Source organism: Vanessa tameamea, chromosome 2, assembly GCF_037043105.1.
Source record: "Vanessa tameamea isolate UH-Manoa-2023 chromosome 2, ilVanTame1 primary haplotype, whole genome shotgun sequence".
In the NCBI taxonomy this organism is placed as follows: Eukaryota; Metazoa; Arthropoda; class Insecta; order Lepidoptera; family Nymphalidae; genus Vanessa; species Vanessa tameamea.
The window spans coordinates 1,331,736-1,348,085 of NC_087310.1; the positions used below are offsets into that span (position 1 = coordinate 1,331,736).

A 16,350-nucleotide genomic window follows, 5' to 3' on the forward strand; every position below is an offset into this window, starting at 1 on the left:
TTTAATATAAACTATAAGTCAGTTTCAAGCCTTACTTCATAACCTTAGGATTGTCTGAAAGGGGTTATAAAAGGAATACAACTTATAGTCAACTATAGTTTATGGTCAATACCCACCATCTGGTAAGTTTACACCACCGCCCATAGACATTAGCATTGTAGAAATATTAATAATCCTTTACATCGTCAATGCAATGGCAACTTTGAGAATTAAAGTGTTATGTCCCGTGTGTTTGTAGGTGCACTAGCTCACTCACCCCTCAAACTAAGTATTGCTGCTAGTAGAATATGTGATGAATAGGTGGTACCTATTGCACTATTGGCTTGCAAAGCCGAGTGATAAAATGTAATAATCACCAATAACCTAATATAAACTAAGCTAAAATTTGACGTAATGAGAAGGCAAATGTTAAGGAGATATTATAACTTGTTATCGAGTGTGTACGCAAACAGGTGCATTATCTATACTACGTTATTTCCGTGATACGGGATCCCTCCAAACTTAAGGCTACTACTGAACATGTCTTGACGCTAAAAGCAAACGACATTTTAATTGCCCGACCCTGAGTCCTGAGTTAAACACGGGACTACTGCAACTAAATATACTAGTTACTCTTACTGGACCAACGAGCGTCATACTCAGACCAAAAGTTAAATAAAGTATCAAATACAATCGAGCGTGTCATTTCTCTTTCACCGTCAGATGTTTTTATTTTTTACTTTTATGTAACTTTCTATCTAATGCTCTACGTGATGGATCTATTACGTATGTCGATTGATATCGATTTTGACAAGTTGCTTGTGATAGCAACTGTATTGATAAATATCTCTTATAAGGAATTATTTCTAGTTGTTATGTACGATTGATTTTCTATGCGTATGTAATTGATTGAATAATAAGCTTATAATATTAAAATGTATGTGATAATGATATAAGTTCATATATGAATATGTCGTTTAAATATTGACTTGTTTTTTGTAACTACATATATATCGTATGATATTTGTTATCGTTTTCGTGCTGATAATATATGTAGGATACAATTATGTAGTTTTATTTATATGTATATTTAGCAATAAAGAAAATGTTTTAATTATTTTATTTTTATATAATTAAGACATTCATTATAATTATTATGTAATCAAAATTAAAAACTTATCTGTTCATGCACATTGTAACCTTAACTTACCTTACTGATACGTTTCGAAAATAATTTTGCACCATGATTGATTAAAAGCAAAAATACATATATTTGCAAAAGTACTTCGCAAAAATAACTAACATAAACTTGTTCCTAATAAATAAATAAATATATATATATATATATATGGGTGATTATACAAAAATTGGGTAACTCTTGAGAATATTTTGTTTACTATAGTTATTTAATCAAATTATTACAAATTCGGGTGAATATGATGGTAAATCTAATGAATATATTGTTGCAATTTGGGCCAGTCACTTTTTTATGTAGTTTGTAAGATATTTAAAATTTTCTGAATTTGACTGCCAGGGTACTGACTAGGGTGACATAGTACTGATAAAATACACATTTTTTAAAGAATTATAATGAATTTTAATTAAAATAGTACAAATGACTTAGTTTTAATAATGGCAGATGTCGTTTAAGTATTAAAATCACTTAGTAACAATAAAAAAATAATTTATTATTAATACGTAATACTGGGAAAAAATACTATTTCAGTTTACAATACAGCCTTTTGTCATACGTAAAGTTATTCACTTAGCTTTTACTACTTTGACTTAGTTTTATTTAATATTTCTAAGTAATCAACAAACAATAGAAACAAAAATCTAACAATATTTATCTTAAAAGTACTAATTATAATGAAATTAAAATCAATAACAATATAATAATACTTTGAAACTTAACAATCTCAGTCTTCATAACAGCCTTTTGTCATTTTTATTATTTTATGTTGTATTAGTTAACTATTTAATATATTTTGAGGTAATTTTACTTAACAGTACGTATTTATCCAATAAATCAAGTCATATAATAAACTATGCCTTAAAAGCATCTAAAGAAATATCAATAATTAAAATAAAATGAGATCTTTTTCTCTACAAAAATAATAATGATGATAATAATGCAAACATTAAAATTATTTTTCGAAAACATCGATTCTTTCCTGGAATTTGTAAACAACCCTCCTCCCTTTTGTAATAAGGTTCGGTACGGGTAGTTTTTTTATTATTTGATCCACGGGAATATCTGATATATCTTTTTCATCCAATTTAAACAGAGTGCCATTCTGGTTACATATTTTAAAAAAAGTTACTCTTACTTCACCGTCTTCATCATCAACCGAAGAGCAGACCGCTGCATAATGATATTCTGTTTTCTTAGTAAGATATTTGACCAAAACATAATCGCCACTACTATAAAGGCTTTGATGGTGCGTATGACCGCTAGTTCCTGGTGCCGATGGATTGCTATCCAATTTAGAGCGATCGTCATTATCTTTAACGTATGTAGATAGTGGTACATTATCTATTTTTTCCATTTTTTTCTAGTTATTCGTTTCTCTCGTGGTATCATGTCAACAACATTTTTTCTTTTTCCTTTCTCTTTTTTCCTTAAGTACTGAAGTTTTTGTTTTTCTTTGTATTCCGCTAATTTAATGGGGTCACTTTTAATTCTGGCCAAGCGAGCCTTTTCGGCTTCTCTCTTTTTTTTAATATTTCATCCCTCGTCAATTTGCTTTTAGCGTGCTGCATAATGTTTTACACTGAAATAAAAAATAGAAATGCCTATACACGGTAGTTATTAAGATAAAAGTGATCTAAGGACCGATTTTCAATGTCTAATAAAAAAATTTTTCGAGTAATAAAAATAAAGCGGCAAAAATAAGGACACGTTACTACTGACACTCACTCTTACAAATACAGTGTTAATAATTTTGCCGTTTTATAGTTTATTCCTCCGATAAGTTTTATCTGGCCATTGAAAAATCGGTCCTAAAACAAAAAAAAACATCAGTACTATGGAAACACGTCAGTCCTCTGGCGCGATACCTGACAAAGGACTGACGCCAACGGACTGACGAAAAAGACATAATTTGAGGTTATAATCAGAACTAATGTTTTTTTTCGTAATTTCGAATATCCACAAACTACATTTTAATAAATCATAGTTAACAATGTATAAATGAAAATAAATATCAGATTTACAAGAAAATAACGACTCACCACAGGACTGAAATTTTGACTGACTCAGCACGTGTTTAGACGACAAACACACCCCAAGCACTGGTACAGTTATGGCGGCCGTCAAATTGAGCAGTCCGCAACTAACTTCATTACCAACATTAAAACTCAAGCGCGGTATTGACATTGGGTCGATGATATTTGGCGCGAATTTCAAATTTAAAGAACACACAACGGACTGAGACATAAAACAAAACACAAAGTTTCTTATTATTTTTTTTTACTAAATGATGAACATTACCTTATGAAAGTTGTATTATATAATACTTTGTACACTACAATTTCTAATGAATTAGTAAGTTTTCTTAAAACAATGATAATATTTAAAGGATAGTCACTTGATTGTTGGTTTTCGGGATTGTGACATGCCAAAGGACTGACGTTTTAAGTATGAATTTTATTTTTTGAATAACTTGTATTTAAAATGAAGAAGTGAAATTGGGTGACCAAATAAATGAGTTTTCATTGTTTTAAAATAATTTGTAATTTTAATAAAATATAATAAGACTTTGAATAAATTGGCTGATGACATTGAGTTACCCAATTTTTGTATATTCACCCATGGGTGATTATACAAAAATTGGGTAACTCTTGAGAATATTTTGTTTACTATAGTTATTTAATCAAATTATTACAAATTCGGGTGAATATGATGGTAAATCTAATGAATATATTGTTGCAATTTGGGCCAGTCACTTTTTTATGTAGTTTGTAAGATATTTAAAATTTTCTGAATTTGACTGCCAGGGTACTGACTAGGGTGACATAGTACTGATAAAATACACATTTTTTAAAGAATTATAATGAATTTTAATTAAAATAGTACAAATGACTTAGTTTTAATAATGGCAGATGTCGTTTAAGTATTAAAATCACTTAGTAACAATAAAAAAATAATTTATTATTAATACGTAATACTGGGAAAAAATACTATTTCAGTTTACAATACAGCCTTTTGTCATACGTAAAGTTATTCACTTAGCTTTTACTACTTTGACTTAGTTTTATTTAATATTTCTAAGTAATCAACAAACAATAGAAACAAAAATCTAACAATATTTATCTTAAAAGTACTAATTATAATGAAATTAAAATCAATAACAATATAATAATACTTTGAAACTTAACAATCTCAGTCTTCATAACAGCCTTTTGTCATTTTTATTATTTTATGTTGTATTAGTTAACTATTTAATATATTTTGAGGTAATTTTACTTAACAGTACGTATTTATCCAATAAATCAAGTCATATAATAAACTATGCCTTAAAAGCATCTAAAGAAATATCAATAATTAAAATAAAATGAGATCTTTTTCTCTACAAAAATAATAATGATGATAATAATGCAAACATTAAAATTATTTTTCGAAAACATCGATTCTTTCCTGGAATTTGTAAACAACCCTCCTCCCTTTTGTAATAAGGTTCGGTACGGGTAGTTTTTTTATTATTTGATCCACGGGAATATCTGATATATCTTTTTCATCCAATTTAAACAGAGTGCCATTCTGGTTACATATTTTAAAAAAAGTTACTCTTACTTCACCGTCTTCATCATCAACCGAAGAGCAGACCGCTGCATAATGATATTCTGTTTTCTTAGTAAGATATTTGACCAAAACATAATCGCCACTACTATAAAGGCTTTGATGGTGCGTATGACCGCTAGTTCCTGGTGCCGATGGATTGCTATCCAATTTAGAGCGATCGTCATTATCTTTAACGTATGTAGATAGTGGTACATTATCTATTTTTTCCATTTTTTTCTAGTTATTCGTTTCTCTCGTGGTATCATGTCAACAACATTTTTTCTTTTTCCTTTCTCTTTTTTCCTTAAGTACTGAAGTTTTTGTTTTTCTTTGTATTCCGCTAATTTAATGGGGTCACTTTTAATTCTGGCCAAGCGAGCCTTTTCGGCTTCTCTCTTTTTTTTAATATTTCATCCCTCGTCAATTTGCTTTTAGCGTGCTGCATAATGTTTTACACTGAAATAAAAAATAGAAATGCCTATACACGGTAGTTATTAAGATAAAAGTGATCTAAGGACCGATTTTCAATGTCTAATAAAAAAATTTTTCGAGTAATAAAAATAAAGCGGCAAAAATAAGGACACGTTACTACTGACACTCACTCTTACAAATACAGTGTTAATAATTTTGCCGTTTTATAGTTTATTCCTCCGATAAGTTTTATCTGGCCATTGAAAAATCGGTCCTAAAACAAAAAAAAACATCAGTACTATGGAAACACGTCAGTCCTCTGGCGCGATACCTGACAAAGGACTGACGCCAACGGACTGACGAAAAAGACATAATTTGAGGTTATAATCAGAACTAATGTTTTTTTTCGTAATTTCGAATATCCACAAACTACATTTTAATAAATCATAGTTAACAATGTATAAATGAAAATAAATATCAGATTTACAAGAAAATAACGACTCACCACAGGACTGAAATTTTGACTGACTCAGCACGTGTTTAGACGACAAACACACCCCAAGCACTGGTACAGTTATGGCGGCCGTCAAATTGAGCAGTCCGCAACTAACTTCATTACCAACATTAAAACTCAAGCGCGGTATTGACATTGGGTCGATGATATTTGGCGCGAATTTCAAATTTAAAGAACACACAACGGACTGAGACATAAAACAAAACACAAAGTTTCTTATTATTTTTTTTTACTAAATGATGAACATTACCTTATGAAAGTTGTATTATATAATACTTTGTACACTACAATTTCTAATGAATTAGTAAGTTTTCTTAAAACAATGATAATATTTAAAGGATAGTCACTTGATTGTTGGTTTTCGGGATTGTGACATGCCAAAGGACTGACGTTTTAAGTATGAATTTTATTTTTTGAATAACTTGTATTTAAAATGAAGAAGTGAAATTGGGTGACCAAATAAATGAGTTTTCATTGTTTTAAAATAATTTGTAATTTTAATAAAATATAATAAGACTTTGAATAAATTGGCTGATGACATTGAGTTACCCAATTTTTGTATATTCACCCATATATATATATATATATATATATATATATATATATATATATATATTAGTAACGATTACTTATTAATAATTAAATTTATGTTAGGTTAGTTTCTAAAGAAGACATAATTATCCCATAAAATTCTAAAGAAGACATAAATGATGTCAGTCGTGACTTAATGTATCCACGTATGTTATATATGTACGTCGCGTATATACGCGAGCTATATAGCTCGTCTGTTAATGACCGTCAAATGTATTTAAACCAAATTCAACGGACAGTTTTTGTTACTTGTTCAAACGCGGTGCCACCCATTCTCCGTTTATTAGACCGCCAAACAGCAATACTTTGTACTGCTGGGTTCCGGTTTGGTAGGTAAGTGAGCCAGTGCAATTGCAGGCGACATTAGATCCCATCGTTTGTGGTACACTTGCAAATAATTCCAACAGCCTTTTACAAAATTTTCCTGTGGCTTTTTGTCATTTGACTATTTACTATAAATTAAAAAAAAATATGCTTTCTTAATACGTCATTAAGTCAATATTAAACGGATTTTCTTTAACCTACTTCATGTTTGAATCAGAACTAAAACGTTGAAGGTGATTTATCGGTTCATTATTTTATATACAGAATCCGTTCCTTTTTAATTTTGAAACATTATTTTCTTTATATCAAGTACTTGCTAAAAATTTTTATTTTTATTTCCTGAACGACTTTCCATTAGTCAGTCAGTCAGTCAGTCAGTCAATACTTTTTCTATGTCGTCATTATCTTAGCAAATTGGCTCCCGACGCTTTTACTGGTGTTCATTAATTATTTCCACTGGTATCTAGAAGATTATTTATTCTACTGACTGGTATTTAAAATATTTGCTAAAAATATATAAGTCAATTAAAAAAGTTAATTAACCAATCCAAACCTCCTCAAAAGGTCCTCGGTTTAGCCCAACGGTGGAACATTAACCGTTACTTTTAATTCAAGGAGGTCATGCCTCGTGGTATTGAATGCGTACCTGTCTCTACGTTACAGTTTATAGATCGGCTAACCTTGAAACGCCAAGGTCGAGATGACCACACATCGGCGACAGCCGGAGGTCCCGTTACAATCTCACCAGTGTAACGGGCCGGCGAGTTGACGTGCGCCCGCGCCGGGGAAACGCTTGAGTAAACTATGCAACGCGGTGAATATGATATTACTACAACCGATTGGTGTAACTCTCGTAAATACTAAATACAAAACGATTAAATGGTAAGGAAATTTATTTCTCATTTATGTATCGTTCCAAGTAGCCAAAGTTCATTAATTATTGCGAGGTTCCTTTAACTGACATTTTATGTTCCAGGAAGGCAAATGGGCAAATGGTACACGGCATGATAAGTAGATAACTATTCCCTAAGGCATTAGCATTATGTGGCACCTTAGGTATGTCTCACATTGCCAATATTCCACCAGCGTCAGGATCGTAGTTGGGTGTCACTTGTGTCTTTTGATAACTGATTCTGCAAAATTTTGAAACTTCAAAATTGTGCCCGGTTCCTATATTCCTTATTGCATCGTAACCGATCGTTATCAAGCCGTAAAAGTCCTTGCTATAGGTACAACACGTTTTTATAGAGACGCGTTTTAAGTACGCCTCGTAGACAATTCTACAATCAGTAAAACAAATCGTTTTTTGAATACATTATCAGACCAGTACGTTATGTGTTATGAGTTATGATTGAACTGTAAATGTCATTTGTGAGCACTCCTTATTCACCATTTGTTAACTGGTGGAAAGGCATAATGACCATGAAAGTTCGTCAGGGTAGATAACACCAGCAGGTCACACTCAACAGCAATTTCTGAGTCGTTGTATGTTTGTATACAATCACCTAATTAGTATTATATTCTCATCGTCTTCACAAAATCAACATCGAAACACTTCCTTACAATCAACCCACTGACATTTAAACGATTACGAACTACAAAGCTGGTACAAGTGGGCGGGTTATCAAAGGAAAGGCTTACGTGAGACGTTGAGAAATGCCGCCAATTCCTCGGCGAAATGTCCGGTTTTCTCGACTAACTTGTTTTATAGGGTTGCCGCAATCATTTGAAAAAACGATATATTATACAAACGTTATCTTGAATCTACATTCTAGATAAATGGTACCCAGTTGCCATTTACCTAAAATGTTCCTCGAGCAATCCTTATTTATTCAGCATAATTCTGAATATGTAATGTCTATTTTCATTGACATTTTATTATAATTAGAGGCCTATGAATATGTTGTTCAGGCTCATTTAAAAAAATATTTTTATTAATTAAGAAATTATTTATACAAAAACAGTCGAAATTATTTACATATCCAAAATTATTTATCTGATGTACATTACAAAAATCAGTATTATGTAACATTACATGTAAGATTGTAGCTACCTACTACATAAAATTTGTAACATTATAATATAATATGCTTACAATTTTGCAATAAATGATTTTGAAGGCAATAGCGTGACACCCCTTTTTCAAAAGGAATGCGGGTCCAAGGCTATCAGGAAATTGTGGTACAATCAACGAACAACAATTGATTTATCGAAAACATCAAGCCATTATCAAAATTTAATAATGTGTTTGTTGTTGTTATTATCTATACGAAACGTATCCAATAGCTAATTATTACTGATAATTTTGACACGACAATCTTCTTCGAAACATTGTATGTGTGAAATAGAAATTGCTCTGTTCTTAAGATTAACGGGAAATAAATACGTCTTACATGACAATTGTCGTAAAAATATTTTACACTAGATTATTTCTAATAATAAATGAGATGGTTCGGTATTTAAATCACGTGAATCTTATGAAGATTGCGAGTTCGAATCTGGTTATCACTGATTTATCATAACCTGCATGGTTTCTTTGGTATTATAAAAGCACTCAACTCCCAACTATTGCCCCGTGATGTGCTCCTTCACCTGAGATCACGTAGAAACCCATTGGTAATTGCCCGAATTTGTTCCCGCGATCTTAAGTAGGTAAGGTAGTCGTGATGTTTGTTTATTAGTAAGCTTCATAAAGATTATTTATTTGAAATTATAAATTAAAAATAAACAACATTATTGTTTACTAAATAAGTTTAACATATTTGCCTAAAAACGTAGTTTTACAGGAAACAAAAACGTATATGGAATGATTAACATTCTACGAATTCTTAATCAGCGTTTTCCGTAAGATTTATAATGACGATGTCTGTTTGTTTTATTTCTTCGCTTAAACATTATTTCGCGCGTTATATCTTTTATTAAAATGAAATATCATTGTTATGTTAATCATTATTTGTTTTAAATAAACTCGAATAGACATTATTCGTAGCGGAATTTAAAATGTGAGCAATTAAACAAACATTTAATTATAATATGTAATGCTTAAATTTAATTTATATAATTGAAATATAAATTCATTTGTATTTTATTAGGCAAACGTAATTAATATTATTTCGAATGAAGAATAATTTGCTAATAGGTCTGACTGCCGATAAAATATTACTAATGTATTATAAATTACATATGGAATAAAATTATTTTAAGTACATATTAGAAGTATTAGAATCATTAACTATTCGTTCATTGTAAGAGATTTAAGATAGATTTTAGATATAATTACGCTCGTAATTCTGACGTCAGATAACATGGCTGCTATAGCAATCATTAAGCTTTCAGCTTGCTCTATAATTATATGTAATGGAAATTCGTTAAATAGCGGCATGCTGAGTCAACACAAAGAGAAAATCGCACTCGAACGATCGAAACTTGAAAACAATTGTCGAAAATGGACTTTCTGTTTTTTTAGTATGTAAACAAAAAAAACAAAAGAATACGCGTCTTAGTATGGGCTTACTTGCACTTGAATTTATATTTATTTCAAGCAGCTCTTTGTGAACAATATACACAAAAGTCGATGACTTTGTGTAGCTACGCAAACACATATATTGCAAACTATTTAAATAAACACACAAATATATAGTAATATAAATATGTATATTGTTTAACATTACAAAATCTCATTTAAATAATGACCGTATGAAATTACAAATTCATTGCATTTATATTGTTGCTATAAAACTTATTTAGCTTGAAAATTCACTGTGTTAACTTAGGTGACGAAATGTTTCTGAACCAACGTCCTTATGTTGAAACAATTCGTGATAAATGCGAACGCCACAAACCTAGTTACTTGATACATGAAACCTAGTGTTGGATGCTTAAGGAAAATAATTGTAAATAAATCTTAAGAGATCTCTTATAAGAATTACATAAATAAGTACATTCGTAACAAGTACGAGTGAGGCCGCCGCTCAGTTTTTTTATGGTATTAATTGGAGAGGAAGTTATTGCGGATATTGAAGCCATAATTATTTTTTATTACGCTCTGATTCTGATTCATATGATTCTGATAACCTCACTAATATCAACTTCGAATGTGAGTTTGTTCGTTCGTTAGGTTTGCACGTCTTACTCAACCGATCAACGTGAAATTTCATACATGTTGTAACACGCGGGCGAAGTCACGGGCGGAAAGTACTAAATAAAAATATAGAAGTTTTAATTGAAATAAGATTTTAATGCTTCAGTATTGAATCTACAATATAGAGTTATTGGCATTTTTCCGTCAAGGAAGTATTTGCCTCGTAGTTAGGAAGTTATGAGTAAGAATAGTATACTAAACTATTACACCAGTGCTATTTTTTTTATTTTCTATAGTATAGGTAGGCAGACGGGCAAACGGGCAAACGGGCCACCTGAAAATAAATGGACGTTACCGCCCATCGACATTGACGCTGAAAAATTATACATCCCTTACATAGATTCGCCATCGATCTTGCGAGCTAAGATGTTATGTCCTTTGTGCCTGTTACACTGGCTCACTAACCCTTCAAACCGGAGTACAAAAATACTAAGTATGGCGGTTTGGCGGTAAAATATCTGATGAGTGGATGGGTACCCAGACGGGTTTGCACACCTCCTAAACATTTGGAACAACCATTTCGTGTATTTGTTTGCTGCGATCGGGAAGTAAATAATTTTTTTAATTCACCCGCACGATGTCGGGACGGGCTGCTCGTATACTCTATAAGAAACTTGTATCGTATATAACAAATATTAAATAATGACGGCTTTTGTAAGTACTTTTGAGACGCCATTTTACATTGAAGCTATCACCAGTTTGGAATGTAGATTCTACCGAGAATTTATTTTGTTGTCAGCGACTTTATTGCAGCAGTGCTATCAATTAATTTTAAAATAATAATCATTATATTTTAAATTACGAAATAATGAATTATGCAAGCTATATCTATATAATAAACTAAAATGAAAAAGAAAGTAGTATTCTATTTCATTCTATTTCATTATAATAGTTGCCACAAATATAAATTTTTATATACAATATATTTTTTATATACAATATACAGATAATTTTCGTAAATTATAAATTGCATAAAGTATATTGTTTAGCTACGGTTTGCAAAAACTGAGGAATTATATCAGTAGCATGAATACAGTTTTTGCAATCAATTATTTTTAGACTAACCTTCATAAGGGTTTTCCTCGTCATCATTTTGGTGCGCCGTGCTGATCTGCCGACAGAGGTCCTCATACTCCGCCCAGTAAGCCGCTAGCGCGGCGGGGTCTGGTGCTCGAGGTGGCATGGGTAGTGACATGTGCACTTCGGGGGCCTCCTATAACAAAACATTAAATCAATACGTAATATAAAGGAAAGTAACAAAACGTCTTTCTGTATTTCGGAAGCCATAAATAGTAGTTACGTCACATTATGACTAAACATAATCTTGAAGACATATTGGAGAAAGGAACTGCGCGCTTATTTATGAAAACTTATTTCATTTAAAGTAAAGTTAATGGACCGTTTCTGGACTAAAGCCTCCGTCACGATGCAAGTAGATTAGATAAACATGGTGCTGATTTTCGGGCAGTTTCACTTTGTTTTCCTGCAGCGCCGAATACGTAATGAATTGTAATTATGAACAACAATTAAACACACAAATTCATTAGAGCTTGCCTGGGTTTTAATCCGCAATCTTCAGTTGAGATTCTCGTGTTCTAAGCACGAGGCCACTTCGGCTTTCTTACATCTTTCAATAAACATAATAAAGTTACAAAGGTGATATTTCACGCTACAATATTGCTTCGCGATAAAAGCAATACTTTAAAAGTTACGAAATATTTTAAAAGTATTTCGGGGTTAGGTTTCAAATTGTATTAAAATACAATAGCGATATTCTATCAATTACAGCTATATTAAGTGATTTAAAATCATTGATCACGATCTAGATCTGTTCCAAAGCACACGAAGCACACAAGCAACTAGCGATTTAACGACGTAGTAGACAATGAGGCGCGGACCAAAACGAGCAACTTGCGCAATATATTCTGCTCTCAACTAAGAGACAATGCCACGCGATGACGAAATATCAAATAATTTAAGGTTAGCGAAAATATTTTTTACGAACCTATTTAGAACAAGTAATACAAGTTTTATCTTTAACTGAGCAATGTGTGTGTGATATAAAATATCAAAAGATTATGTTATAGTCGCACATATAAAACTCAAATAAATCAAATAATAATAAACTATGTATGTAAAAAGAAAATAAAGAAAACAATGCCTGCTCCCTTTTTGAAGCAACAATTTGTCTTTTTCCATTACAATTCTCCAATTCAGATTGTTGGATTCACATTTGATAGATTTTCAATAGCCGAGTGCACGTATTCTAACGATGTTTTTCTTGACCACACCATAATAACCATCAATACAGTAACCTGTTTATTAATGTTCCTATTTACGAATCAATTTGAGCGTATAGTCTGGGAAAGATCTGAGCCCAAGAGATCAACTGCAAAGCTTAGACTTTCCTAGGTGGCCCCTAAGCCGTTGCGCCTTTGTCACTTATAATATCATTATAACTAACTGATACTAATTCCAAATTATAATTTAAACGGTATATTTTATATTATTTTCCACCCCAAGCATAAGTTAAATTAAATTATATTAAATCCCAACAAATTAGTTGAATTTAAAAATGTCGTACATAAAATCGGGACAAATATTTTTAAATCCCAAATCATATACATTTTGACATCATCGAATAACCTATGTAATAGAGATACACATAGTATCTCTAAAAATCGGACAGATAACATATTTTTACAAAGGTCAAATCAATAATAGGAGGGCTGGTTATTTTTTTAACCAGGTCGGTATTGCGATAAAACGGGGAAATGCTGCTAGAATTCTTGCCACTATTCCACGCGGTCATAATTTGTATAGTAACAATTTTTAATTCTTATTTGTATATTAATTCGGGCCTTAAAGTAAATAAAAAAAAAAGAAAATAATCTGATTTCGGTTCAAGTCGGTAATATTCGGTAACCCTCGTGACTAATAAATTAAAAATATTAATTAAAATAAATACAGGCAACGACATTTAAAAGAACTTGAAGTCACCTAAGCAACTCTATTAAGTAGTTTAACACCCATTTCTCAATAAATAAACTCTCAGAGGCCTCAAGTGGAATGTAACTATAGAACCAGTTAAGAGAAGATAATCTCCAAACAGACAGGCACACCTCTATGTATTTATTAGTGTACGTCGCCAGCGCCATAGGCAAATAGTCTTGCGGGCAAGGCCATTGTATAAGGCTGACTGCCTATCTGATAAGCGGCGGAATAGATGTAAACACAAAGGGAAAACACTATTACAGAGAGAAGACAAGGACAAAAGTTTACACGTTTGTTTAACTGTATATAAATAACATATTATTGATATTGTATTGATTAATTATTGATATGATATTTGTTAGGATTTGATTTGTAGGTTTGTTTTATAATTATCGTATTAATGTTTAAACAACCCTATCTATTATTAAAAGCGGTACATCGTGTGATAAGTGAGTACATTTGAGTTATCTTTTTCTGTCATACGTAATTTTAAATTCGAAAACAGAAGACCAAGCTAAATATACAACGCAAGCAAATATTCGATGGCAAGAAGTTGTAAGAAATATTGACCATTCCTTAAATCACCAATGCGCCACCAACCTGGGGAACTAAGACGTTACGTCCCTTGTGCCTGTACTGCATTGGCTCACTCACCCTTTAAACCGGAACACAACAATACTGAGTACTGCTGTTTGGCGGTAGAATATCTGATGAGTGGGTGGTACCTGCCCAGACGGGCTTGCATCTTAATCATTCATAGATGATAAAAATATAATGACATTCCAGTAATGGTAAAAATTACCACGAAGATAAATAAATTATTAATAGAGTGACGTTTTTTGAATATCCAATTTCAATAATTCTTTAGAGATTGAAGCTTGTATCGCTTGTGTTTAGGTGGAAACTAAGCCTTAAATTGAAGTCAGTAATACCAATGTTAATTTTGCAATTTAACACTAAGTTCTAAAACGAATTCTTGTGGAATAGGTGTGGTTCATATTGAATTAATACGAGGTCGGAAAAAAAAAATCAATAAATTATTTTTATGTATTTGAAATGTATATTTAAAAAAACACTATAATTCAAAAATTTCAAACGCTTTACGCCATTGAAATTTTAAATGCATTTTTTTATAGAATACTATGACCAATGTAGCTGTAGTGATACAAAATAGGTATATTTTAACGTAATATATGTTTTCATCTGTGATATACGCTGCCTAATGGATACAAGAGTTATATTTTAGGATAACGTAAAATTCTGATATAAATAACGATATTATTTATTGGTAAGTGCGGCAATTCTTACACTGCAAAATATCGTGGACATCCATTTTGCCTCTTGGGTCTGAAGAATGGGTACACGAGGAGGGATCCTCGAAACGTGAAAAAACAATACAAGGTCAGTTTTTCATGACTTGTCCTGATAGCGTCGTCAGTTTGCAGATTCATCCCAGTCCAGAAAAGGGAAACCAATGTGAGGCCTCAACGACAAGTATAGTTGGCGTAACCTGTATGTGAGTATTAACCTCCGCTTAGAATATTGTCGGAATTATGAAGGCAACTAAGTATTACTCTTTAGGGTATAATTGGTGAAGTGGCGGTTCCCGGCTTAAATGTATATTTTGCTTCGACTTAACATATAAATACTGGCTTCATAGTATTATTACTTCAAGACGATGACTTTATATAAAAATACAAACGAAACTACATAAAAATAAAGATCGAAAACCATCGAACAGTTACGTAACAATCAATGAACAATAACAATACCTGTTTTTAATCAAACAAAAAGTTGATACAGGACATTTAATTCTGACCTTTATTTTATTGCATTTAGGTTTATTTTACAATTTCTTAAAGCAACATAAAAAGATATGAATCACTAATTTGACGCAATATAACAATTTAAAATACATCGTTTACAACTTGTTTAATTAATAGCAAAGTCTTGTTAACAATGAATGGAACATACATATATATTATTTTAATAATTCATTTGTGAAATAAAATAATCCGACTGTTATTATTATTATCTATGCTCATTTTTTTTTTTTTTTAAAGATAGCCGTGTCAGTCTTGTAACGATTACTTTAGTCCAAGAATATGAGCAATTTATATAAGTTACAGCCTTCCACAAGTGGGAGTTCTTCGACTCTTCAAAGTAATTCGGAATTTTACTACAACGATCCGGTAGACGTTAATGTGATATTTTAATCCGGTATATACATGTTTTAAAGATGAATTATAAGCACATTAAAACTCAGTGATGGCCAGATTTAAACCTCGTCAGTGAAAAACCGCGTGTTTTGTCTCTTCGGTCGAATCGGCTTTGTGTATGATATCATTCCAATGAAGTCTATCAATAATGTCCGTGTAATTTTGTATTGGACTATATGATTAAATCGTTTAATATTTGTTATTAAGATTTTGTAAGATATGTCTTTCTGCTTATTAAGATATATTTTTTTTAATTTCGATAACATTTTGTCGGAGTTCTGGAAGAGTCATTTTTACGAAAATCCATAATGAATACAGATTATTCAAGCTCTCGACCAATCATATCACGTCAATTCAACGTCAAATGTTGTTTATTTAGCTTCTGTCTTCTTGT

The 16,350-nt window shown here is 31.4% G+C and overlaps 1 protein-coding gene across 4 annotated transcripts in view; it reads right to left on the reverse strand.

Moving 5' to 3' along the window:
• LOC113398190 (rho GTPase-activating protein conundrum) overlaps positions 1-16,350 on the reverse strand; it is a 90,759-nt gene that overhangs the window by 35,160 nt on the left and 39,249 nt on the right. For all 4 annotated transcript variants that reach the window (XM_026636801.2, XM_026636800.2, XM_064220810.1 and 1 more), the window contains one exon: positions 11,809-11,956. In XM_026636801.2, the coding sequence (XP_026492586.2) occupies positions 11,809-11,956 (148 nt within the window). The remainder of the gene's footprint in view (positions 1-11,808; positions 11,957-16,350) is intronic.